The 12,472-nt window shown below is 41.8% G+C and overlaps 1 protein-coding gene across 2 annotated transcripts in view; it reads right to left on the bottom strand.

Moving 5' to 3' along the window:
- Nucleotides 1–7,524: 7,524 nt before the first annotated feature.
- Vsnl1 (visinin like 1) overlaps nt 7,525–12,472 on the bottom strand; it is a 60,978-nt gene continuing 56,030 nt past the window's right edge. For both annotated transcript variants that reach the window (XM_077791997.1, XM_026407071.2), the window contains one exon: nt 7,525–7,722. In XM_077791997.1, the coding sequence (XP_077648123.1) occupies nt 7,525–7,722 (198 nt within the window). The remainder of the gene's footprint in view (nt 7,723–12,472) is intronic.

Below are 12,472 nucleotides of genomic sequence, written 5' to 3'. Positions count from 1 at the left end.
TGATTTATGACTTTTTAAAGAAAACATGAATAGAACTGTTGCCCATATTTTCTGTTTGATACTAGTTTTAGTGCAAAACTATTTAAAAAAACACATTGACTATCAATAAGCATTCCTTATATTACTAGCAATAAATATTAGAATATGTATTTATGAAACTGAAAAGGAAATATTTTAAGAAAAGCAGTATTTTAAGAACAAGGACATTTCTATAAGAAAAACTAGATTTTGGTTTTGGTGGTGGAGGAGTCTAATTTTGATTTAAATTGAAATAAGCTGCCAATAAAAAATCCAAAAACTTGTTTTCTAATCTACAACTATAGAAAGAGGAAAATGTGTGCTGTTCTAAACATTCGCTGCTGACCACATAAAATCTGATTTTTAAGTTACATTTATAACTCATTTGTATCAAAACTATTTTAACGTGTGCTTTTTCAAATAAACGGAGTAGAATTTACCAAATGCATTAATTTTTTATTAGCTAAGAAATCTCAGTAAATTTTTGTGACAGTTTTCAATATTATGCTTCTTAATACAAAATGGGAAATATAATGCTCAGGTATCTGAAAGTCTCCTGTTGAACTGAAGGTCATTCGTTGCTTTGGTTTCAGCCATCATTAAGTTAACATATCTTCCTTCATCTGTGTTCCAAGTAGTAGTAATATTAGAGTAAACGAATAAAAATAAATTATTCTTTTAAAATATATGTAACATCTAAAAATAAAATTATATGCATTAAAGTCATGGTTTTGTGAGTTGGGAAAAGCAGTAATTGACCAGCTTCAGTCTCTTTATTATTAGTAGTCACTTAAATGTGTCATATGGTGATCTTGAACTTCTAGAATACAGTTCCAGGAAACAAGGAAGAAAGGCTTCCTTGATCTTCAATCCTACCTTCTCAAATCTTTGCACTGGGAATGATTAAAATCATTTTCAAACTGACAAATATGGTGTTATATAGTAAGCCAAGATGTAAATATGGCATATGCTCCCACCGTGATGTGCTGCCTCACCACAGCCGTGATCATGGACTGGAACCTCTGAAACTCAGTGAACTTGCAGGGGGGCTTAGGTGACCAACATTTTACTTAGAAGATATAATTGACTATCCTTTGCTTGCTAGACCCCTGTACGTCCTTTGCTGTCCAACTCCTCCAAAGATGACTTTTTAAGTCTATGCTTTACTTGTGACATGACTTAAAACTGGAATAAGTGTCTGGCCTCTTTAAGAAGGTAGTTTGCTGGGTGTGGTGGCACATGCCTGTGAGAGTCTTGGGAGACTGAGGCAATAGGCTCACAGGTTCAAAGCTGGCCTCAGCAACTTATCAAGGGCCTAAGCACTCAACAAGACCCTGTTTCTAAATTTTAAAAAAGGGGAGACTGGGGATGTGGTTAAGCACCCCTGTGTTTGATCCCCCTGTATCATCCCCCCCCCCAAAAAAAAGGTAGTTTATTCAGAAATTGTGATCCTGAGTGACAGGGAAAATGAGGCCTTAAAGCAATGGTGTTGCCCTTTAAGAAATAGTTATTAAAATTAAGAAATATAGAAACTTGGGACTGCTAAGTGCAGAAAGTTGAGCCTAGAAAACAAGAATCTTAGGGCATTTTACTTTTGCAACAGCAGCAGGGGGTTAAGTAGTTAAGGTTAGCATGGGAATGACACTGGCAGGGATGTTAAGCTAGATCCAGTAGAACTTAAGCCTACTTGAATGACCTACCTATAGTTGGTCCTTTCTGAGGAACCACTTTTGGTTGGGATAGCAAGGAAGATGGTGAGGATTCTGTTTGCTAGATCTGAGTGTGTATAAATGCAACCTGACTGCAGAATGCGGAGTTAAGCATGGACCTCAGTTCAGGGATTCGCCTTCAGCTTTGATCCAACAGTATTTTTCCCCCTCTGTTCTTCATTCTCCATGACATTTTATTGTCCAAAAATGCAACAACAGAACCCTTCCATGTTCTTACAGATCCTTACTTTGTGAAGTCTTTTCCAAATCTGTGCAGATTTGTGACTCACTTATTCAGTGGAACACAGTAGAAATGACCTTGTATGACTTCCTAAGGCTCAATCTGAAAAGACAATGAAAAGAAGTGAAACTCCTGCTTTGGTCTTTGAAATACTCATGGGCTCTGAAATGGACTCTCTTGTTCATGGAAGGAGCCAAAGTACTGTGTGAAGAAACCATGCAGGGAAGACCTCAGATTATAAGAAGAGGAGGGACGCCCAGTTACTCCTCACTGCTTCAAGTCCCTGTGTTCCACTGTCTCACTATAACTATCTGGGATACCCTAAGCCAGAACTACCCCATTGAGTTTTTGTAGAAGTAGGGGCTCACAAAAACCATGAGACATGGTATAATTGTTTTAAGCCACTAAACTGGAGTGATTTGTTGTATAGCAATAGTAACTAAAAAAGATTTGGGTAGCTGAAAGAAGTTCCAAAATAAATCTAAGCCACATGGTACTGGCTGAAAGGTCTCATGAATCTAAAGTGTGACTATAAAGATGTTAACAGAAGCCTGGATGCTTTCAGTGAGGGCATGACAGGAAGTGGACCCTTGTTAGGTGGTGGTGGGAAGTTTGGCAACACTGAAGCTGTGGTAACATAGGAAATACACGTAGCCAATTACTCTAGCCAAGGTATCCTGATAGAATGTGAAAAGTACCCTCTGTCCACTGCCTGTAAGGACATGTGAGAGGAACAAGTAATGCCGTTACGGAGCCAAGATGATTCTTCATTCCCATAGTCCTCTAGGTGGCAACTGATTTTCAAATTATAAAAAGGTTGCAGTACAAAAATCAACTCCAGGGTAGTATTGTAAGATCCTTTGTTAGGACCTCAGAAAGATCTAAGGCAGCAGTTTTAGAACTTTTCAGTCCAAAGGCTGACTTCTAAAAGGGTGTCCTTCAGGCCCTCTCCATTAAGCAATAGGACTTCTAAGGGTATTAAGAAGAGCAATCTCATAAGAAGTGTCTTTTAATGCAGTGGATCTTCATAAGAAACTCATAAAGCTTTTAAAACAATTGTGTCATCTTTAACTGAAAGAGTAAGACACAGTACAAATGAAGACTTTATACACCTGAACTTTTATGAGTAGGCAATCCGTAGACAGAAAACTATTATATACAGACTGCTTTTTTTTTTGTTAAAAGGGAAAGACAGCTCAGGATAGCAGTAAGCACAAAAGGCAGAGCCAAGAGCCATGGAGAATAATCTGCAGATAATAGGTCTGAGCCCTAATCAGGAAAATGGAGCTCAGAATTGCTGTGGACCAGAGACAGGTACTTTTCATTTCCTTCATCTTATGAAATATATGTCTGGCAGTTTCTCCAAGCCTATACCATTTCTTGCTGTGGGAGGAGAGGGGAGCAGATAGATATCCATTTGGCTCACAGGTCGTTGTATCAAGAAGCTCAGGAGGCTGAGGCAGGAGGATTTAAGGTCAGCCTCAGCAAAAGAGAGACTCTAAGCAACTCGATGAGACCCTGTCTCTAAATAAAATGCAAAATAGGGCTGGAGATGTGTTTCAGTGGTTGAGTAACCCTGAGTTCAAGCCCTGGTACCAAAATAAGAAGAAAGGAGAAGAAGGAGTGGGGGAGAGGGGGAGGAGGGGGGGAAGGGGAACAGGAGGAGAAGGAGGAAGACAAGGAAGAGGAGAAGGAGGAGGAGAAGAAGAAGAAAGAGGAGAAGGAGAAGAATAATAATAATAAATAATGGGATTCAGTATGGTGTACTCAAGCCTTGACATGATAAGACCCTGGGCCTCAAGCTTGATTCTGAGTCATGGTAGGAGGCTTTTGTGGTTTCTTGGGAAAACATATCTTGTATGGGAAGAAATGTGAACTGCAGCTATGAGGTAGACTATGGCAGCTTGTTTAACAAAGATGACAATATCTTTCATACTGCATGTTCTAGAATCTTTCCTCACTTCATCAAGAGATAGTCTAATTCCCTTCTGGTCTATGAATAGTATATGCCTTTCTTATAACTAATATAATGCTATGGAAGTGATACTTTGTGTCTATGTTTTTCTGAAGCGAGATCAAAAGGACAGTGAAACTTCCAACTGCACCAGATACTTGTACTGGAACTCTGAACTGCCATATAAGTAGTATGACTGCTCTGAGGCAGCCATGCTATGAGGTAGCACAACTAGCCCTTGGTAATGATTTGAGAACAGAGATCCCCACCAGCTTCCTGATGCTTCAGCTCATTTCAGCTCCAGTTACCAACTGACTGGAGCTGCACCAGAGTCTTACAATAAAATGATTGTTTCTATTTTAAGCCACTGGGTTTTGGGGTTGAATTTTTGTGGAGTAATAGTAACTAAACCAGCCCAATTGCTGTCTACCCCCATAGAAACCAGTATAATGTGATATTTCCTTTATCTTATGTGATTTTGGGGTTCTTTTGTGAAAATGTACATTTTTGTTTGTATGTATACTATTCTGTGAAGCAGATCATATTCCCCCTCCACTCAGTCTTTAAAAAATACATCCATGTTGCCATGGGTACATCAGCCTATTGTTTCCAGCTCATGTGAAGTATACCGTAGGGCCATCCACCATATTTTACTTACCTGTTAGTTTAGTGATGAAGCAATACTCACACTGCAGCCACCACAGAGGTCCTGGAACATATTTCTGAGTGGCCCTTTGTGTTTCTTGGGGCAATATACTCAGGAATGGGGATGCTGGGTCAGAGGGCATATGTACACTTGTAAGTACTGCCAGCTCTTCTTCAGGATCCCTGCCAGGCAGTCTGCACAGTAGCAGCAGTGAGCTCCAGAACAAGATTCTTATCTGCTGCTCCAGTTTCTACATTTTACTTATGAAAAGAACTGGCCAGTCTGCTGGAGGGTACATTTTCCATAAGTGCCCCAGATAGTGACATGGTTCCCTCCCTTTCTTCAGAAGGTCTTATTTCAAACATCACCACACCACACCGTGCAAAGAGCCACCTCTGTGTCCTGTCACTTGCCTTTCTTCCCACCTTGTGGTATTTTTCTTCATAATTTTTACAATTTGATATCTGCATATGTCTATTTTTGATGGTTGTCTCCTACACACACACAGAAGGTAGCATTGGGGTGCATAGCAGATGATCAAAACTTGTCGTGATGAAATGACCCAGAGCCTACTTAACCAGATGCCATCCAAAGGAAGCGTCCCTCCTCATCCACCCCATCCTCACTCAGTGTAGGCAAAGAGTATTGGAGGCACTGAACCTCCCTGATCTCTCTACAATTTGGCTCACCATGCACAGGAGGTAAGGACACGAGGACATTCTATTAACACATGCATCTATAATTTCTCTGGGTAGAATTTGAGTTCCATCCATGTTTAAGTTATCGTGGTATACTAAGTGTTTGTAGAAAGGTTTCCTTGGTCACAGTTTTCTGTTGAGTGGGTGAATGAAATCTATGCCTAGTCTCTACTATCATTTAATGATCCAAAGACAAAGGAAAAATATTTGGAAACAAGGCACTGAATAAAAAGTGCTTGTGCTATGCGTGGTGATGAGTGCCTAAAATCCCGGCAACTCAGGAACTGAGGCACTAGGATTGAAAATTCAAGTCCAGCATGGGCAATTTAGCCAAATCTTGTCTCAAAAATTTAAAAAGGGCTATAAATGTAGCTCAGCGGTAAAGCATCTCTGTGTTCAATCCCCTGTAGTAGGAGAAAAAAGTGCTTGAATGAATAATACAATGTTGCAGCATCTGATATAGGAGTCACTAGCTATACCTAGCAAATTAGGCTTAAATTAATTAAAGTTTAAAATTCTAGCCACGCTGGAAGTGCTAATAGCCACATATAGCTTCTGTACAGCTACAGATACAGATACTTCGCCATCAGTGAAAGTACCACTGAGACAGCACTGTATGAAGAAATTGAACTTTAGGTTAAAGTTCTGAAAATGCAAAACTGCTTTTAGAATTCTTTGCTTGTTTGTTTCTGTGGTGCTGGGGATCGAATCCAGGTCCTTGATGTGAGGCAAGCACTCTACCAACTGAGCTATATCCCCAGCTGGAATTCTTGAGGTAATCCCCTCTGCCTGCCTTCCTTTCCCAAGGTCCAAAGGGGCAGAATTTTGTTCCATGATTAAAAATAAAAACTAGTGGAGGGGAAAGGGGGATAGGAAGTGCAGCAGAATAAAATAGACACTAGTATTGCTGTATGTGTATACGTGGCCGTAGAACCAATGTGATTCTGCAACCTGTACACTTGGAAAAATGAGAAATTATACCCCATTTGATTCAAATGTATGATATGTCAAGATCCTTGTATTGTCATGACCAACTAATAAAAAAAATACAACAACGAGTTTAAAAAATAAATAGATAAAAACGAGTGTACTTTTGATTTGGAAAAAAGAAGTCTTTCCTAGTGGCTTATCTGGGAGGACATGTCTCAGCCCACCAGATGGGCCCTCCACCTGGTCGTATAGAACATAGTAAGTTGTTAGTACAAAAGTCACACTGAGATAAAGTTTATTGTCATATAATGAGCAATTTTTCAGAATGAACAAGTCTTCTGTTTTCTTTAAACATTACATGCCACATTAATTGTCCCTTAATGAGGAGCCTGGATGAAAAGTTGGCAGGTTGGTTTTTCCCTTTTGTTGGCATTAATTCTTTAAATTCCAAAGGTGCAGGTTTAAGGGTGGATTTAGTAAGTTGTTAGCTAACAATTACAATAATGAACATCAGTTTCAAATTTAAAATTACAAAGCAATAATTGGGGGAAACCAAATGTTATAAATTTATTTGGGACATCTATTACCACCTTTTTGAATGCCTTTGAAAACAAGCAAAAATCAATACATTTCCATCTTTTCTTTTTTACTTTCAATAAATAATATATTTGTTTTATATGTATATATAGATAGATATACTTAGTGAGTCATTTCGCAGGATTTTAAAGTTTTATATTGCATTCATCCAAAACAGCTCTTTCCAGATTGATAGGATGCAAATGAGGTAAGAATTAAGGCAAACCCAAAAGGCATGCAAATGTAGTACATTTATATTCACCGATAATACAAGCGCTTATGTGTGGCCCAGACGCAGGAGCCAAGGGCCCGTCTGTGTGTCTGTCCAGTACTATTTTACAAGAGAATGATGATACAGTTCGTAGTTAAGTTACATTACCATGGGGGTCTCAGTGCTACTAACATTATGTAATCAAGGGGACACGAGCATTAGCAAAACATGTACAAGAAATCATATAGCTCTTTGCAGCACATTTCTGCCCAGCCTTTGGAGGTGGATGTTTTTTTTTTTATGAAATGATATTACACATATCACATTGTGGCAAGTTGTTTGTCTTGTTTTATAATATATGCTTTTAAAATTCATTAGCAAATGACATTCTCATGCACACAAGTGTTTCAAACACAAGAAGCAAGTCCCTTGATAGGTAGTCCAAGCAATATTTGTGTGTGTGTGTGTGTGTGTGTGTGTGAATAGCTGCAGACTGAATGGAACATTGAGACTTTTGTGCAGTCCATAGCATGACATCAGCTCATTTCTGAATGTCGCACTGGAGAAGTAATACAATGGAAGGGTCGCTCTTTGCAGCTTCTTTGAATTCATCCAATGTAATTTGGTCATCCTTGTTCTTATCCATCTTGCTGAAAATCTTGTCTACTCGCTGCTCGGGCGTAAGGCCATCCTCATTCATTTTCATCATGATCACAGTGCCCACCATTTTGTAGATAGCCTTGGGAAAAGAACATTGTAGACGATATTACCAGAAAACCCAGGAGAGCAGACAGCTCTTCCTGCCTCCCCTTCACCTGACTGGATCCTACCCATCCTTCAAGGCTTAGCTTCTCCTTCCCCAGAGAAGGTTCATTTCCTGTGTGTCATGTTCCCATGGCAACCCATATATATCACTTTCCCCAACATAATACATCTCTCACTTTATTAGAATAGTAACTGCTTTGTCTTCCCCACCAGAGGGTTCATTCTGTGAAGCTGGGGCATTATGTGTTTTGCTCCCTTCTGTAACTTCAGGACTTGACACAATGCCTGGCACACAAATAGGTCTTCAATAAATAGTGATTAAATGAAAAAAAATCCATTTAAAGTTGTAGGAGGTTGGAATGTAAAGTTAGGAAGCAGTAGGTGGAAGGGTAAAGTGTGGAGTGTTGGTGAGAAATGAAGCTGGAGAGAGGGAAGCAAGAAGCAGACCACAAAGTTCTAGGTATGGAAAGGAACTAAGCTTATTCCTTAGATGGTTTTCAATGAGAGAGTGATACAAACAAATAAATGTGAGTCTGGTGGCCAAATACCTATAGAATTCTGGATGGTTCCTGGGATTCTGACTAGAGAAAATGGATAGAAACAGTGGCTGGGTGGTGAAGTCAAGAATCATGGGTTAGGAACAGGTTCAGGAAAGAAAATGCTGTGTTAGATTTTAAATATTCTGAGTCTGAAGTACAGATGATAGTCACCAAACACGAGCCTTGGTGATTTAAGAACAAATAAAATATGGGCCCAGTCAGTACGGAACTTGCAGTGTGCTACGACAACAAAGCCAGGTGTACCATTAAAATTGGGCTCTGAAAGAAGTTAGTTTAGGAAGATCTGTAGAGTGTGTATATTGAAGAACAGAGGGAGAAGATTCCAGTTCTCCACGTCAATCAATTGTCCATAATTTTTATTGTTTACTAAATAGTAGTTCTCTTTCTTAGAGAAGTGCTTTAAGAAGATGAATGCCCATCTATACACATACCTGCATGAGAATGTTCAAAGCGATATTATTAATAATAGCCTCAAAGTGGAGACACAAATGCGCATCATCTGATAAATGAATAAACCATATGATATGCCTAATGCAATGGACTACTATTTTGGCAATGAAAAGGAATGAAATACTGACAAATGCTACGAGTATACATCAAGAAGAAAGAGAAGCCGCTGCACCACTGCCAGACACAGGTTACACACTGTATGATCCCATCTCTGAAAAATGTCCAGAAAACCATATCCACAGAGACAAAGTAGAATGGTGATTAACTGAGCTTCAGAACAGGCCTCCAGGGAGGAGAGCTCTTACTGGGGGGAATAGAGTTGGCTCAAAATAGAATTATGTTGATATTGCATACCTGTGTAAGTTAACTAAAATACTGTTAAATTGCATACTTAAAATGGGTGATTTTATGTTGTATAAACTACAAACTCAATAAACCTGTTTTTAAAAATGCTAACTAGGGAGAGTAAACCACTAGCAAATGCCTTATTAACAAGATAAATATCCATTGAGATTAGCTGTTTTGTGTTTGTGTATTTATGTAACTGGATTGTGTTGAACTATGGAGGAAAAAAGTCTAAGGAATTTGTCTTTAAAAGAGGCAGACTGTTGAAGCTTCATTTTTGTGCACTCTTGGTAGACAGGAGCCAGGTGAGTTCAGTCACCTGAGAGGGGACCAAGGGCCAGGCAGAGACTGCTTTATACTGTGATTTTAAAGAGAGAACCAGGTTATCTGTATGTAAGCTGCTCTCCTCACTCTGTCCATTGGAAGGTGAGAGCAAGAGTCCTTTCATGAGGCAGAGGTATGCAGAGAGTGGCCAAGACAGGGGCACTACTAATACAGGTTATCTGTATGTAAGCTGCTCTCCTCACTCTGTCCATTGGAAGGTGAGAGCAAGAGTCCTTTCATGAGGCAGAGGTATGCAGAGAGTGGCCAAGACAGGGGCACTACTAATCAGGCCAGGGCCACAAGACACAGCTCCCTGGGCCTCAGCTGGCAACTCTGAAATATGGTCTCATTGACCGCAGCCAAGGTGCAGCCCTGCAGTGGACTGAATATGATGACCCAGAAAGGACCTTCCCCATGCAGAGACCCAGGCAGGGGAGGGGCACCCCAGACTCAAAACCAAATGTCAGAGGGCCATCAGTGACTCTCGGACCCTCCCTCAGGCATATACTTCATGGGGTACCCTGCGAGCATCCAGATGTTTAGTATGCTCTTTTTTCAAACAGGATATGTTACCACTCTGCTTCCTGAGAAGAAATAATTAAGTCTCAGTTACGTTTCCAATCACCAGACTGTGTAGACCCTTACTTAGCTCTGGTCCCAGCGCTTCAGGTCAGACATGCTGTCCCTCAGCGAGGTTGCACTGTCTGTCCTTCCCTCTTCTTTCTTCCCCATGGTCCCTCCTCCAATACCAGCACATCCTCACTCTTCTCAGGGCCCCTTCTCTTCTCTGGGGACAGGCTCTTGGGTCAGTAGGCTCTCAGAAAGCAGGCTGTGTCTTTTCATATCCCTCTCTCTTCCACCTCGCAGAGAAACTGGCCCTTAGAGAATGGTCAACAACAAGCCGCAGGAGCCAACAGGCGGTAAGAATTCTGGGGTGAAGTAGGCCAAGAAAGCATCTTGAACAAGGCCAGAGAACCTAGACCTGGATGGATGAGGGGATTCGGGTGGGCACAGGGCCATGAAGGACATTCCAGGCAGAAGGAGTGTTCTGAGCCTAAGTACCCAGGCACGTATCATGGGTGAGGAGACAGAGGTGGTCAGACCAGTTGGCGCTAGGAGGAATGCCAACCGAGGGATCTCATTGAGATAGCTGCAGAGCTGCAGAGCTGTGCCTGGGGGCACATAGTCCTGCTCTGGAAAGGTTTTTGGTCCAATGCATGAGAAGCTTTTGAAGGACAGAAATGCTATAATGCAAACATTATTATTGGAAGTGCATTGGTCAAGGTGGCTCAGCAAAGGGGACCTGGAGACAGGAAGATATACAATGGCTCAGGTGATAGGGCCCAAACCTGGCAGAATGGTGGTGATGAGAGGGGAAAGGGGTTGGAGCTGGGGCATGGCCGGCTAGGTGGAAAGGGCTGAGAGCTGAGATTTTTGAGGAAAGTCTAGAAGGAAAATAAAACAGAAGCCTAAAGATAGTCTGCAGGAGTCACTGCCATTTTCTGGGTATTTACCCAGAGAAAGGAAGCAGGCAGGTGTTTACGGGCTCAGTCATTCCTGCAGACTGTTGTTTTTCATACAAACACCAAGGCAGCCCCAGGGTCTGACTCCTCAAGCTCCCTTCTGTGATCTGAATCTCTGTGTCCCAAGTTCCTGTGCTGAAATCCTCACCCCAATTTGATGGTTTTGAGGTGGGGTCTGTGGGAAGTGACTGGGTCATGAGGGCAGTGCCTTTAGGAAGGAGGCCTCAGAGAGCCCCTACCCCCAGGTCTTTTGAGGACACAGCCAAGTGCCTCTATGGCCCAGGAGGCAGGCCGTCACCATCCACCAGTGACATGGTCACAGACACCCAGCCTCCAGTGGATGAGGAATATATTCCTGCAGTTACTAGTCACCCAGTCTGTGGTGTCGTGTTGCAGAAGCCTGAACTCCTCTGTCAGTTGTGACCAAGCACCATGCGCCATCCCTACTGACTTGCCTTCTACCGAGCACTAGAAAACGGGACAAAAATAAAAGAAGCCGTTGTTTTCAACTGGCAGCACAGGACTGCTATTCCTGAGAAGAGGGGAATGAAGGAGAGGAGCCCCGAGGCTCAGCTTCCCACCCAGGGTTCTTTCTGGACCACAGAGCAGGAAGGAGGCCCAGGCAGCACAGTATGGTGGTCTTACCTCTTACCTCTCACTGAATTGAGGAGGCAGAAGCTGAGTGGGGAAGGCAGAGTTAACCAGAGAGAGAGCTATGCAGAGAGAGCACTCCAGGAACCTGCAGAGGGGACTCTTTAATCTGTGTCTACAAACCACGCTGTACATAGGGGCTGAAGCTCCACAGAGAAATGGAGAACAACTTTGCACTTACACAAGACTGTGGAATGCCCTAACTCTGACCAGTCGGAGTCTTTCATATATACAGTTAGTGTCTTGTGAATGTGCACAGTGGTTAAATTCACTGTGGTATATTCATACACGTACACAGGAAAGTTAGGTCAGATTCATTCTGCGGTCTTCCCCTATCCTGTCCCTTCTCCCTCCCCCTCAGTCCCCTGCATCTAGTCCACTGATCTTTCTTCTGTTTTGATGGAATCCCCCCGATTTTCCCCTCCCCCACCACCCAGTTTTGGCCTATCTTCCACAAATCAGAAAAAAACACTGGCTTTCTGAGTCTGGCTTATTTCATGTAACATGATAGTTTCCAGTTCCATCCATAATTTCATTATTTTTTATGGCTGAGTAACACTCTGTTGTGCATATATACCTTTTTTTGGTGTGTGTGTGCGTGTGTGTGTGTGTGTGTGTGTGTGTGTGTGTGGTGCTGGGGACTGAACCCAGGGTCTTGTGCATGCAAGGCAAATATTCTACCAACTGAGCTATATCCCCAGCTCCATGTTTTCTTATCTATTCATCCAGAGCAGAGAGAGCTTGTTGAGACATTCAGTAGTAAGGTCATTGTCCACCTTTCTCCTCCTAAGGCAAAGCTTTAGGAAGTTTTCTATGCTTACTGTCAGTACTTCCTCCATTCTTCTTGGCTGCTCCAATTGGGATTTACCCC

Source organism: Urocitellus parryii, chromosome 12 (assembly GCF_045843805.1).
Source record: "Urocitellus parryii isolate mUroPar1 chromosome 12, mUroPar1.hap1, whole genome shotgun sequence".
In the NCBI taxonomy this organism is placed as follows: domain Eukaryota; kingdom Metazoa; phylum Chordata; class Mammalia; order Rodentia; family Sciuridae; genus Urocitellus; species Urocitellus parryii.
The sequence above is the reverse complement of the archived record's forward strand: the minus strand, read 5'-3'. Positions and strand labels throughout refer to the sequence as shown.